This window comes from Pseudopipra pipra, chromosome 2, assembly GCF_036250125.1.
Source record: "Pseudopipra pipra isolate bDixPip1 chromosome 2, bDixPip1.hap1, whole genome shotgun sequence".
Classification (NCBI taxonomy): domain Eukaryota; kingdom Metazoa; phylum Chordata; class Aves; order Passeriformes; family Pipridae; genus Pseudopipra; species Pseudopipra pipra.
In genome coordinates, this window is record NC_087550.1 from 90,582,955 (window position 1) to 90,596,645 (window position 13,691).

At 36.9% G+C, this 13,691-nt stretch overlaps 1 protein-coding gene across 1 annotated transcript in view; it reads right to left on the reverse strand.

Moving 5' to 3' along the window:
• The window catches only part of TGFBRAP1 (transforming growth factor beta receptor associated protein 1), a 37,722-nt gene that overhangs the window by 19,872 nt on the left and 4,159 nt on the right, over window positions 1–13,691 (reverse strand). Inside the window, exons 3-5 of the mRNA XM_064646359.1 lie at window positions 7,114–7,308; window positions 6,022–6,176; window positions 286–368 (exon numbers count right to left, since the gene is read on the reverse strand). Of these exons, the coding sequence (XP_064502429.1) occupies window positions 286–368; window positions 6,022–6,176; window positions 7,114–7,308 (433 nt within the window). The remainder of the gene's footprint in view (window positions 1–285; window positions 369–6,021; window positions 6,177–7,113; window positions 7,309–13,691) is intronic.

A 13,691-nucleotide genomic window follows, 5' to 3' on the forward strand; every position in this document is an offset into this window, starting at 1 on the left:
TAATAAAGCCTTGACCCTCATGGATATAAAGTAAAAAAATCTCCACATATACAACACTCAAATATCTAAAGCTACTGTATGCTAGCATACAAAAGAAAAAAAACAGTTGCATTAACTCTTCAGCTATAAAGTTGTTTCAATGTTACTCTGTTCTTACCCCCAACAAAAACATTTTCTCACAGTGAACTCACAGCTGCATCAAAAGCCATTCAAGTTTTTAAAACCAAGAACACTAATTCCTTATTTAAAGAAGGTAAATTAATAAATTTCTTGTCACACAATTACCTGAAGAGTTCTTTTGCTTCAAGGAACTGAAGCTGTGCAAACTGTATAAAACCTGCTTGCTGCAGGATTCGTTTGTACATTACCTATGAAAAAGAAGGGGGGAAAGAAAAGGTTTATTATATTTGTATTTACATAGTACTAATTCCAACTGCAATAGCTACCTGCCACAACACTGAACACATGATCTTCAACCACACTTGTCAAGTCACATGCAAAATAAAGCCTTGATCCTCTACATTTTAAGTTATGTACATACTGAATCTGCTGCCCAGACTCAGTTTCTTACACAAATTGTTGTGTGTTCAGGAGTCCTTATTAAAAGCAAAGTCAACAAGCAGTAAGTTGAATTTTTCTTGTTCACATAATGACTTATCTGACATCACACTGACTTGCCTCAAGTTTCTGCTCGAATTATTTGTAAATGTAAAAGTCAATGGTTATCTTTGAAGTTCTCCATGATTCAGTAAGCACAAAAAAAAAAAAAAAAAAAAAAAGTAAGGATGGTCCCACTTGACCACACACAGCCACTTCCTTCCTGTGTCATCTCACTGCTACAGCAACCTTGCTGGCAATTCTCAGTCTCACCCCCAGCTGATGACCATAATTTTGACTTTTGTTATTTTGATTTTTTTTTAAATAAAAATACTTCCAAAGCAGTTCAACTTATCCAATATGAAGTAAATTATGCGATGTAGATCAAAATACAGTTAAAAACCAACTAAAACATATGAAAAGCTATTTGTTAGCAAGTTTTACTGTTAAAGTCACATCTAGACAGAAAATGTTGAAAAGAAGTTCATCAGAAAAAGAACATAAAAACTACTTTAAATGATAGGTAGTTATTAAATCTGAATGGTCAACCAATTACACAAGATTGAATGAAATCCTTATGCCTAGAATATTTTTAACGGCAAAAGAGAACTACTAAAAGCAAGGAACCTAAACTGTGCTCTGCAAAGTATCCCCTGTTTTTGACAATGTTGGTATTTTGGCAAATACACCCAGCTACCTCCACATGCCTTCAGTTTTTCCCTTCAACTTGCTCATGAATATAAAGCTTTCTAACATTTCACATTGTACATGAAGGTAGACTTAAAACAGACTTAAAAAAGACCATTTTCAATGAAAATACTCTGAGAAACTACAACACAACAAGAACACATTCCAGGTAGAAAGTACTAAAGAACATCAGACCTTGAGTACAGTGGATTGATTCTGTAACTGATGATTTTTCACCTTGATTAAAGACTATGGATTTACCAAGAGAAAAGCTTGGCTTCAGTCCATTTAGTCATGCTTTAAGTATTTCCTTAAGACGAACCATTAGTAATCTTGGTAATTAGCAAGCCACTGAAACATATTGATTTGTAAGGTTCTGTGGGATTTTTCTTGACTCTCCAGTGTGGAGGAGAGAAAGGGAAAGAGAAATGTTATCTGGCACACTTTTTCAGACAATATGAAAATATAAAATTAATATAACAATATAAAATTAAATGAACAATATTTCAGGACATCTTTATATGAATTAATGTTTTACATTCATGTGTAATAATTCGAAATACACAGTTAACTAAAGTTAGTTTTCTAAACCTAAAAGGGAATTTAACTACAGTTATAAAGTAAAACTTCCTCAGGTGATTAATTCATAAACTAACCAAAATATTGTGGATTTCTGATAGTGTTATTACATCAATACACAGTAATCTGTGAACTGATGAATACCCACCTAGTCACATTCTTAAGGCCACTGCTAAAGGATTTCAATCTGCAAATATCTGCATCTTGTGGCAGCAGAAAAACTTTAAAATCTGGCTTGACTTTACAGGGAAGGTCTTCTCACCATGCTGACTAGTATCAAAAGTAGATAGGCTGGGGTTTTTTTCCCCTCCCTCAAAGTCTGTTTTCAATTTTTGCAACAGAATGATCACTAAAACTTACATATTTAGTAAATTATGATATCGTAATTAAGTTTGAATTTATCTAAGACACTGAAAATACTGCTTTAATTGCAGAGCTTAGTCTGTACAGCATCTTTTCAATAGCAAGTTGAAAAGAGCACATTAATAGTGTAACTACAGCTTGAAGGAATTAGTTTTAAATCTGAACTGATTAAGTGGCATTCACTTTCATTTAAGTGTTGACATAGCTCCACTTCTCCCTGCATGCGACAGAAAAGTTGTAGAATATCTACAGACAGGTGCTTTCCCAACTTTTTGAAGATGCAGTGATAGAATAGGGAGCATCCAGGTAGCTTGTTAGTCAACAAGATAAACATTAGACATTAGGTTGTCCTGGGGTAAAGATTAGGGAAGCAACAGACCAGACTGCCTGTGGAAAATCCAATATTCCCTGTCTTACAGGTTGTTAAGAATGAGCTAGCTATATGCCAAATACATACAGTTAACTTCTGTTTATGATAGAAAAAACACCTTGAGTACTTCCAGACCCATAGGCCAGAATACTGCAACAGGCTTTTTTTACCAAGGTACTAAGTTACATCCAGTCAAAATTCAACACATTCTTAATCCCTTATAATTTCTGAAGAACTACCATAAGACTTGAAGTGCTTTAGGCAAATTCTATACTGTTGACTGAATTCACATAAAAAAACCCACAAAATAAGTTTTGTATTAATTCATGAGTGAAAAAGCCCTAGACAACAGAAAGATGACTGCTGAAGCTGTAACAGATATAGCAAAGCCTTAATTCACATAACTGCTAGAAAAATCATTTCTAAAATGGTCAGAATTACCAACTACATTGTCCAAAAGAATTTTTCTAGAAAGCTACTTTGTCTTTTGGTCAGGTTTGGGTGCAGTTAATATGTTTTTTTGAACTAAAAAGAAATGAGAGGGAAAAAAAAAAAAAGAAAAGAGAGATACCTATGCAAGATGTGTGTCAATCTAACCAAGGTCTTCACTACCATCAACCATGATTTCTGCAAACGTCAGCTGTCCTGAAAAATTAATAAGTAGTATTCAGTCATTTCATGGTAGCATGGTAGAAAAGCCTTTGTATTCTTCTATCAAAAATGATATCCAGTAAAGCCATCTCCTTGGAATACTTCAGTTTAGCATCTTTTACCTAGCAGGAATTCCTGATGCTCAAAGACATTTTCATCTGATATGGCAGAGCTAAATTTGCAGTCTGCAGGGACCACAGGTTAAATAACAAGTTAGAGCTACTAATGCATGACCTGCTACTTTCCCATAACTAAATATTGACTATACAAATAATTCTGAGTACAGTGCTTCATTGCTATTCCACCATCATTCTGCATTACCAGCACATATATATTTATGCTGATATACTACTGCTGATATACAGAGGGAGAGCATGCACCTGTGCATTCATGCAATGACAAAATATTGAACTGTAGGAAAAAAAAAACATTTCCTCAAGGTCTACCCTACAATGCCCTGACTAAGTTCAAGTCAATCATAAGATGGCAACAGCCATTGCAAACTGCAGAACTAAAGCATTACGTGGCAAAGGGGACACTCCATGAACCAGATAACTAAAATTAGTATTCTGCATGCATCAAGTGCCTTAATGCCAAACCTAAGCATTTCTTCCTACTGCTTGTATACAATGGCAAAATAAAGCCTTGAAATTGTCAGTTACTAAGGAAAGTAAAGCTTGCAAAACAGATATCCAAAGATAGCTGTTAGAAGACGCCTATTGTCTATCTAACATCAATTATCTGAAGATAGCTCTTAGACAGGACTTAAAAACGAGAGACTATGTGATCAGTTAAAGTATGCCAAAGAAATGTTACAAAACACATATGTATGGCATTTAGTTTGGTTGAGCTCCATCAGATTTACATTACATGAGACCACAGTAAAAGAAAGTCTGGTGTGCTTGGAACAGACCTGTAATGACAGCACTTGGTATTGGAGTCCCATTAGAAAGCAAATTCAACATGCTACATTTCCAGCTACAGATAGGCTCTGAAAAATTGCACTAACATGTCAACAACTAAGCCAAGTTGGGTCATTTTAATATGAGTGAGTGGGAGACTCCATCAATTCAAACTGGTTAATATCAGTTTGCAAATACAGCCCAGAAATAGAACAGGCCATTTTGATTGCAAGTGCTACGTTTTCTGTTTTTCAGCTGTAGCATTGACTTAAAGTAAGTGAACACCTTTAAGAGCACATTAAGCTAGAAATAACTTAGAATTGTCTAGAAAACTAATTTCAGGAAGACAGATACTGTGCACATAAGATATCTGTGGACAGAAAGTAACTTGTTCTAAAGACTGAAAAATCCTAAATGCAAGAAAACTGAAGAAGAACGAGATTTGATATCACATGTTTTAGGTAATGAACTGCAGTTCATCCTGTGGCAAAACACAGGAAGACAGCTCCCACACTACATCTACATAAACTGGAAAGAAATAATTGCAGACTCATAGGCCATAATACATAGTAGAAGACATTGATTAGATCATGCATACTGTCCTCACAGTAAGATATTTGTTTGCTTCTGTAAACAGATCGCAAAGGAAAAGTTGGAAATGAAGATGCAAAGCAAAACATGCTGGAAAATGAACTCCATATTTGCCTAAATACTTTTCAGCTTCAAGTACTTCCAGATAGATGTACCTTAGCAAAAGGATGGAAACACTTTTCTCAACTAGCTTTTTACTTCCAGAAGTTTCCCATCTGTTCATTCAACAGAGGAGTCAGGGATCAAAATGAAAACTGATACAACCTTCATTTAATTTAATGACCGCTTTTCAAGGGCCTTGACCAAAATTGAAATGACAAGGAATTAGAAGCTCCTTGAAATTTAAAAAAAAAAAAAAAAAAAGAAATAATTTTGAAGCACTGCAATTCTGTAACTTCCACAGTCATGTTTACATCTTTCTAAAGAAACCAGAAGCAATAACATAACTGGTACTATTTTAATGGCAACAAAATGCACCGAAGTATATTAAAAAAAAACAAAAACAAAAGACACACTAGATTTTCTTCAGGTTACAGATCAAATTTTGCTTTTACAAAAGGAAAGAAACCAAATATTCGTTCACGTACTCAGTGAGTAGAGGTTTCATGCTGTTTTTTCCAAGTCTCTAAATAGAAACAAATACAGTAGAGTATGTATTGTAATGTAAACCAGAGGTAGAAGGAAGTGAGTACAAATCTCTAATCAACACTCAAGACTTTGTAAGACACTTTCCCATACAAAACCCTTAAAAGTTGAGTTACACAGCAATGCAAGTACTACTTGTAAGAGTTTGGAAGCAGGATGTATTTGCTTTAGATTTCCCATTACTTAACTTTGAAGTTGTACTGCTGTGGAGTTTAGGATACAGTGAGAATCTTTGGTAAAAAAGGTAAAATGTAAAAATTCTCATTTGAAATGAAGTATACATTTTTAAATAGCAATAACAAATAATAACTGAACCTAGTACTAAGAAAGCATAACATTGGATTTTCTGTCACCAGGTTTTTGGTTTGGTTTTGTTTTCAATTCTCTCAAGTTTCTTGGGGGGGGAATCAACAAAATCCCAGAAGAGCAACAGCATTTCCCCTGCCAATATCACAGCCTTTACAAGTACAAACCAATTTGGCAGCACACGTATTTCCTCAGGCTGAAATCATAAAAGGTGTTACAATTTCTCTTCAATGTAAATTCCTCCCCCACCCTCTCCAACCACTTGAACACTGGAATACATGGCCCCACTGTGAAATTTACGTTTTCATGAAAACTAAAGGAAGGACAGACCTGAAATTTCTCTTTTGGAATATTCCTTCGAGCTCCTTTTGCTAGAACAAGGGCTTCTTCTACTCTGTGGCTAGCTAGAAGATCTTGAATCTGTTTTTCCAAAGGTAGTGGAACCAAGATATATACACCCTTGTTAGTAGCAACAATCACCTTTCCTGGACAGAACAAACAGACATATTCTGTTTACATTCTCTACGAAAAAAAAACAATTTCAGAAATATGCTTTAAGATATACAATATAAGATTTAAGAACCTAAGCAGTGTTACAGCTCCAAAACTGACCTTTGCTGTTACCTTATTTACTAGATAGTAGTTTACCTGTAAACTCCACCTTAGAAATACATAGACAATGGTAAATTTATTTATTTACAGCAGATTTTGTTCCACTGTAAGTAAGTGAAACTGGCTATAATCACTCATGATGAACTACGCTGTCAAGACCACTGAAATCACTGCCCAGATTCCAGAGATTAGGGAGTTTTAACTGCCAGGTATTTCCCCAGGCTTACATTTGGAAATCAAAGGTAGGAAGTAACACACAGTTCATAGTGCTAGAGTCTGTAGCTTCTCTGGAAAACAAAAGTAGTAACACAATGTATTCCATACTTAAGAGTTCTTAATTGAAGAATACACCAAAAGAAATGCTTGTATTTTTTTTGTTTAACAATTCTTTATATCCAATTTTAAACTTCTTACACAGATATTTTAAAAATCACTATTCTTTTGTATTCTTTTCTATTTTGGTAGAATTTTCTCAGGATAGCCAATGTACCAGTAGTTCACAATTATTCAGATGTAACATTAACACTGCTCCTTTGAAAGAAATAATCAAGTTAAAAAAAAAAAAGCTGTAAACCCATGGACTCCTACCCAACAATCACCTTGACAATTAGAGCACATTTAATGAGCATACATTTTGTTAGAAGCATAGAATTTTGGATTACTGAAGTCTGCAGGAATCTAACCAGCAAAACAGTTGCAATAAAAGTTTCAACAGTCAACAACTTGCTAGATACTGTGTTTAAAAAACAAACTGAAGAGACTGCAGGCTGTTCCAGAATTACTGATGCAACAAAGTGTCCTTTTTAGTACCTTCAAAGTCCTGTAGAATGTGACCTTCTTTAAAAGGCAGGGTTTGCTTTTGCTGCTGGTCCAGCATGCTGTGCACCGTAATGAACTCATCATCGAGAGCCACCACATAAGGAAAGCACAAAGCTGCCCCAATCACATTCTCTGACCAGTGCACTGGGGCGCGCTGTGAGATCCCATCTACAGTTGCAAACATGCCTGCAAAAAGGGAAAAACAAAGCCTGAGGCTCATGCTAGTTGAAGCCTAGTTGTTTTCCCAGCACAAAGCATGGGTACCAAGGTACAGCAATGAAAACTCTCAGAGCAGATACAGGCGGCATGACAACAGCACATCACACCTCCCTGGACCTGGCGATTAATTCAGTTCAGTCTTTTTTTCCCTTCTCCTTCACCACAAGAACGGACAACAACAAAACCTGAGAAGAGATGAATATTGAAAGAAACTACAAAGAATTATTCAAGTTTAGTAAGCTTCAGGGTTTTCTTATAAGAATTATGCCATGCAGTTCGAATTAATTTCAGAACATTAACATTTATTGAGACCCAGCTTTCAATTTTGCCTTAGTAGGAGCTGCAGACCTGCACTGCCTGAGCTGTCTGGCACTGCAGGCACGTTAGTTCCTTGCTGTATCAAATGTCTAAAGAGCATTTTAGTGGACACAATAGTTTACTTATACTTCTTCACTTTTGACAGCAATGTTTTCACAGAACAAACGTCCAGCTCCTTGGGATGAGTCACTTCCTGTGAAGCATCTGTGTTTTCAATCATTTGAAAAAAATGCAGAGGCTGTTTATGAAGCAGCACAGAGTAAAGACTTTCTAATATCCCAATGATAACTCCTATGCTGTCTTTGAAATAACCAGATTAAAACTTCAATTAATTTGGTGTTGGGGGGGTTGTCACTATCTTTCCTCCTGTCTATTTTGTCCTCCTTCCTTCTCCTAGCTTAACAGACTTCTAACTTGCTTTGGGACTGTATGCCAGTGGTTCTATTTATGCTACTTTGTATTTCCCAATTCTTTCTGAGACACTGACTGAAGAAAAATTTCAGTCAAAATTTTAAGGCCTAGTTCAGTAAACAATTATCAGCTGAGCTGTACTGAAGCAGTATGTAAGCTTCTGTTCAAAATATTAATTCATACCCATTAAACCCAGTATTCTCATGCCATTAAAAAGGCATGCTCGTGAAAATTGATCTTTGGCAGCAGTGAGCCACTTGACAGCTGGCAGAGTAAGTCTGAGCTCAAAAGAACACAAGAGATTAAAAGATTATGTTATTCAATTTACAAAATCTCTTCTAAACAGAGGATAATGAGGCAAGGCGAGCTGGGTAGAAGGACCATCTTGGAATTGAAAAAAAAAAAAAAAAAAAGGGAAAACAGAAAACTAACCAGAAGATTGTAGACTTTTACAGAACTACGGTATAGAGACTAAGCTTCTGTATCCCTTATAGCAGCTTTTAAATGATCAACCTTTCCCCTTGAGTAAGGGTTCTTTTTCACTACAATGATCAGCTTTTCAACCAAAGCACCTTATAGAAAATCATTTTTGGGGGTTGTAATATATTAATTCCCAATTTACTCTATTGGTCTTGATATTCTCATGACTCAGAAGTAAAATTTTATGTCAGGCAAACCACATTGTCCACTTTTAAAGGCTTTCTATCATTACTCCGTGCTATAATCCCATTTCAAAAAGTGGGAGAAAACTTGAACTAAACACATCCTAACCAGTAGTAAATTTAGAGCTTATTATATTTAAAATGTTAATTCTTTGGTTTTCTATTTCTCTGATGTTTTAACAGAAATAATTATAAAACACATTTTTTTTTTAAAATGAAAGAGCTGGTTTTTAGGTAATCTAAAAAAATCCTTTACAGAAGTGAAAGGATATGCACAGCAATGTGTGCTACTTTTTCAAGTCAGTATCTCTCTACATCCCTCTGCCCTCAATAGCTAGGTGGTGTATCATTCTGTGGTAGAACGATGCATTTTCTGTCTTCATCCAGCTCTCCCCTAAGGATAACAATAAACATAACAACTACAATCAGAAACCACAGCCTTTTTATAGTACAGGAATGCATTTGATCAAACTTGAGATGAAGTCAGTAATCAATTCCATATTAAAAATGCATAGGCTATCTAAAGGTTACAAGAGTTACCCAAAACACAGCTAGACTCTTTTCAGCATCAAGAGACGTAGAAACGTTCTGTATACTCTCCAAACTTGTTGAAGGTGTGCTCTTCCCCACCATCCATGTTGTTTAAAGATGAGATTAGTATTGACCTCGCATTGGCCCCCTGGGGTCAGGACTAGTGACTGTCATCCAGCTGGATTCAGTCCTGCTCACTACAAACCTTCCAGTCAAGCTTTCAATCCACCTCACTCTTTCTCTAGCTCATTCTTCATCTGTTTGTCTCCAAAGGGTATCATGGGAGATAGTGTCAAAAGCCTTATTGAAGTTCACAGTATCACTGCTCTCCCCTCATCCACCAAGCCAGGCATTTAATCATAGAAGACACTCAGTCTGGTCAGGTAATTGTCCCTTTTTAAATCCATGTTGATTACTTCAAATCACACTCTTGCCCTTTGTATATTTGGAAATAGCTTCCAGGATTTTCTCAATCACCTTCCTGAGGATCAAGGTATAACTGGTCAGCCTGTACTTCCCTGGATCCATTCTCTTGCTCACCTAAGACAGCAGTGAAGACATTTGTTTTCTTCCAGACCTGAGGAACATCCCCTGATCATCACATCCTTTCAAAGATAATAAAGACTGGCCTCACAATGACATTGACCATCGCCCTCAAGCATTCATGGGAGCACCCCATCAGGTCTGCCCAGTTTACCTGAATGTTCCATAACATGATCCTTCTCTGATGAAGGTAGGTTTTTGTTGTTCCAGATTTCCCCACTGTTCCTAAGCGCTGATAATTCCTGAAGGAAGGTCATACCAGCAGACTGTTGTAAAGGAGGCATTAAGCACCTCACCCTTTTCCATGCCCTTTGGCACCAGGTCCTCCACCCCATTTAACAGTGGGCATCCATTAGCCTTGCATTGCTGCTGATATGCTCCTTTTGTTGCTGTTCATGGTGTTCAGCAGAGTCAATGACAGACACACATTGGCCTCTGTCCTGGTTTTGGATTAATTTTCTTCTTAGTAGGTGGTACAGTGCTGTGTTTTGGATTCACTATGAGAATGATGCTAACACACTTATATTCAACAGAGCACATTGCTTCATCAGTTCCTTAGTTACCAGCAGTGCACTCCAGAAAACTCATGGACTGCTTGTGCCCTGCTGTGCTGCCCCTCTGGCAAGAACTGGAGTGGTTCAAGTGCGTCCCAAAAATTAGGGCCTGCAAATGAAGGTTTCTTCCCATTACCTGAAGAAGATCTTACCTTCCTGATAAAGTGGTCTCTAGCAGTCAGTGACCACAATGTCACCCATATTAGTCTGCTCTCTAACCCTAATGTATAAACTCTCATCTGCCTCTTCCTTTGTTCCAAGGCACACTACCACATTTCCCTACTGCTACCACGTAGAGAGCAACCCTATGTCTCAGCTGTTAACACACAGGTGTGCTGATTTCCCAGAAAAAGAGAGCTTCCACTATCATGCTGTTTTGTAAAGACTTCTTTGTCTGTATATGCCTGAAGTATGATCTCTTCAGCTCTGTTTGCTGCTTATAAAGTCTCTCATTACACCATCTTGCTCTCTTTGCGTGCCAATTCAGCCTACAACCATCACCACACCTAATTTAAATCCTCCTCACCAAGCTGATCGGTCAAGCTGGCAAAAACGCTTCTGCCTCACCTGGCCTGGTGGATCCCATTACTTCCTTAAACAGGGATCCATAGTCATAAATTCCAAAATCCCTCTCAACACAAGCTGTGCAATCAGTTGGTGATCTGCACCATCCACACATTCCTCAAGATGTTCTTCCTTACCAGCAGGATTGATGAGAAAACCTTCATTGCCAATATGAGGGAGTGTCCCACTACTCTTACTTGCTAATTCTTCCTGGTGCCACCGCATTGTACAGGCTCAGACAATTAGTTGGGACAGACCTTCCTGCTCCTCATGTGCTACTATAAGCACTGAACTTATTATATAGATGTAGATCTGCAGGCAGAGAAGGAGAATTCTTCCTTCTTTGGTTATGACAAGTACTTCCTTTCTTTTGTTATGACAAGTCACAAGTTTCCAGCCCTGGCCATCGCAGAACAAGCAGAGACTTAGCCTGTCCTTCCCTCGGTACAGTTGGAGGTACAAGGCCCACATCTGGATCCTGGAGAAGAAGTGGCCATGCACTCTGCTGACCTCCTCCTGCACCTCCTTCACATGGCAACAGAAATCCTCCACGAAGCACACATCTCCTGTGGGCAAGGACCACATTCTCCCTTGCTCCAGTCTCCTTGCAGGAGACAGGAGGTGCTCTCTTCAGCTTAAAGCTCGACAAGCTGCACCCCCTCTTGGGAGCTCAATCTGAGTTGACATCTCTGATGTTTTGGGGCAGTTGCTCCCACTGGTGCTAAGAAGCACACTCTGTGTCAATATGCAAGAACTGTCTGCTGCAATTTTCAATACTTAAAGCCTCTGTACAGCAGGAAATCTGATTAAAAACATGCAATAACAGCTTCCCAAACTCAGAAATTGAATTTTGGTAAGCATAGTTTCATACATATCAGAAAGAACTGATTTTTAATTCTAAATGAACTAATTACTGGACAAAATGAAGATGCATCAAAAATGAAGTTCCTCCTCCTCCTTCTGAAAGAACGAGCTAAATACTAACAGCAAGCAGAGACAAAAAAGTACCAAATGGCTAAGATCAGGGATCTTCTATGAACAATTCTAACAATGAGTCTTAAATCCAAAGAGTCCAGGTAAGGAAAAAAGTTGCATACCCAATAAACTCAAAGACATTTTACTTTGATAACTATTTTGAGCACTTGCTTTCTGCCTATCTAAATTCCAGTCTTAATTCAAAAGCAAATTAATCTAAGTATATGCCAATTCAAACACCATAAAGCCAAATATATTAATGTAGAATACATCCACCTCAGTAAGAGGCTGGATTTAGCAGAGGCTTTACCAAGTGCCAAACAAGCATGCCTTAACCAATGAGACATACAAAACCAAATCAAAATTAGAACTGAAGATTCATTTTACAGCAGAAGCCTACCTCAAATTCCAAGATACACAATGCTTATCTATTATAAAGGTGCTCAACCACCTTCATAACATCAAAGAGACAAGTGTTAAAGACACTAAGAATTTTACCAAGGAAGAACAGCAAGATGGATAGTACTAGTCAAAACAACAATAGGGAGGGAATAGAAAACAGGAGATTAAAAAAAACAAACAACAAAACACAAACAACCCACAGTTGAGTTAGGCAAGGAAACACTGTACAATTGATAGCAAACAGTCTGCAAGGTTTCTGAGGCAGTACAAGATAGACTTTGCCTGTATCATGAGGAAAAGGGTGGTTTATAGCACGTTTAGAACAGTAAAAGTGCATTTACTTAATATCTCACATACCTGATATTCTAACCCCAAGACACGCTACTTACACAAGTATGTTGGATGAGTAACATTCTCGTATCTCTCTCTTACAGGACACCAGATAAAAGCAAAAGTCAGACTAAATAAAATTCTGCTTTCTAACTAAATACAACTATGCTTTTGAAAGTATATCTAGTCTTCTTAAATCAAAAAAGAAAATTAATTACTTGAACAGAACCTGGTTTGATATTCTTAAAAACATTAATAAAAATTAAAAGTAAGACTGGGATCTTCTTAGTCAAAAGGGAATATTTTCAGACAGCTAATTCACAAATTTAAACTTTTACAGCACTCTTAAAACAGTTAATATACACAAATACATATACACATTTAAAGCAACTAGAAGTTTCAATAAGAAGTGGGCAGCCAAAATGACTTAGAAAAGCCCTACATCTGAAAAAAACAAGTTCATCTTGGAAATCTTCAATTTGCATAAACTGACATTCTAATGACAGTTTATTTCTTTCAAGAAAAACTGGTGAGTTGATGTACATATCCCATTCTGGTCACAAGACAAAACTTCAATATAAGCAACAAATTGTATTCTTTATTTTTCTTTGGAATTTATATTAAAAAGCCAAATTCAGATCCCTGAATTAAGAACATAAATACTTGCATCATGCTATTCCTAATGTGTCAGGAAAACTACATACACTGCATCTCCTAACAGGAGAGTCATATGGGAAACAGCATGAAAGCCTTCTGCCTGTGGTCTGTCAGCTCTGGGATATTGCAGCTTTTCCAAAAAAAATGCTCAAGATTACCAATTGCACAGCATATTGTTGATTTTGACAGATTACGGTAGTAGCAGTCCTCACAGTCATTTATCTATTAGACAAGAGCATTATTTCACATGATCTAACTTCTGTTTTACAGTTGTTAAACTACCTGAAAAACACTATTAAAAAAGTTAGCCAAATGGAAGCATAAAAACTGGGTAGTATCTGACAACACGTAGAGTTTAAAAGGAGTTAGGATACAGTATATATCCACTAAAATTTCTTACCAG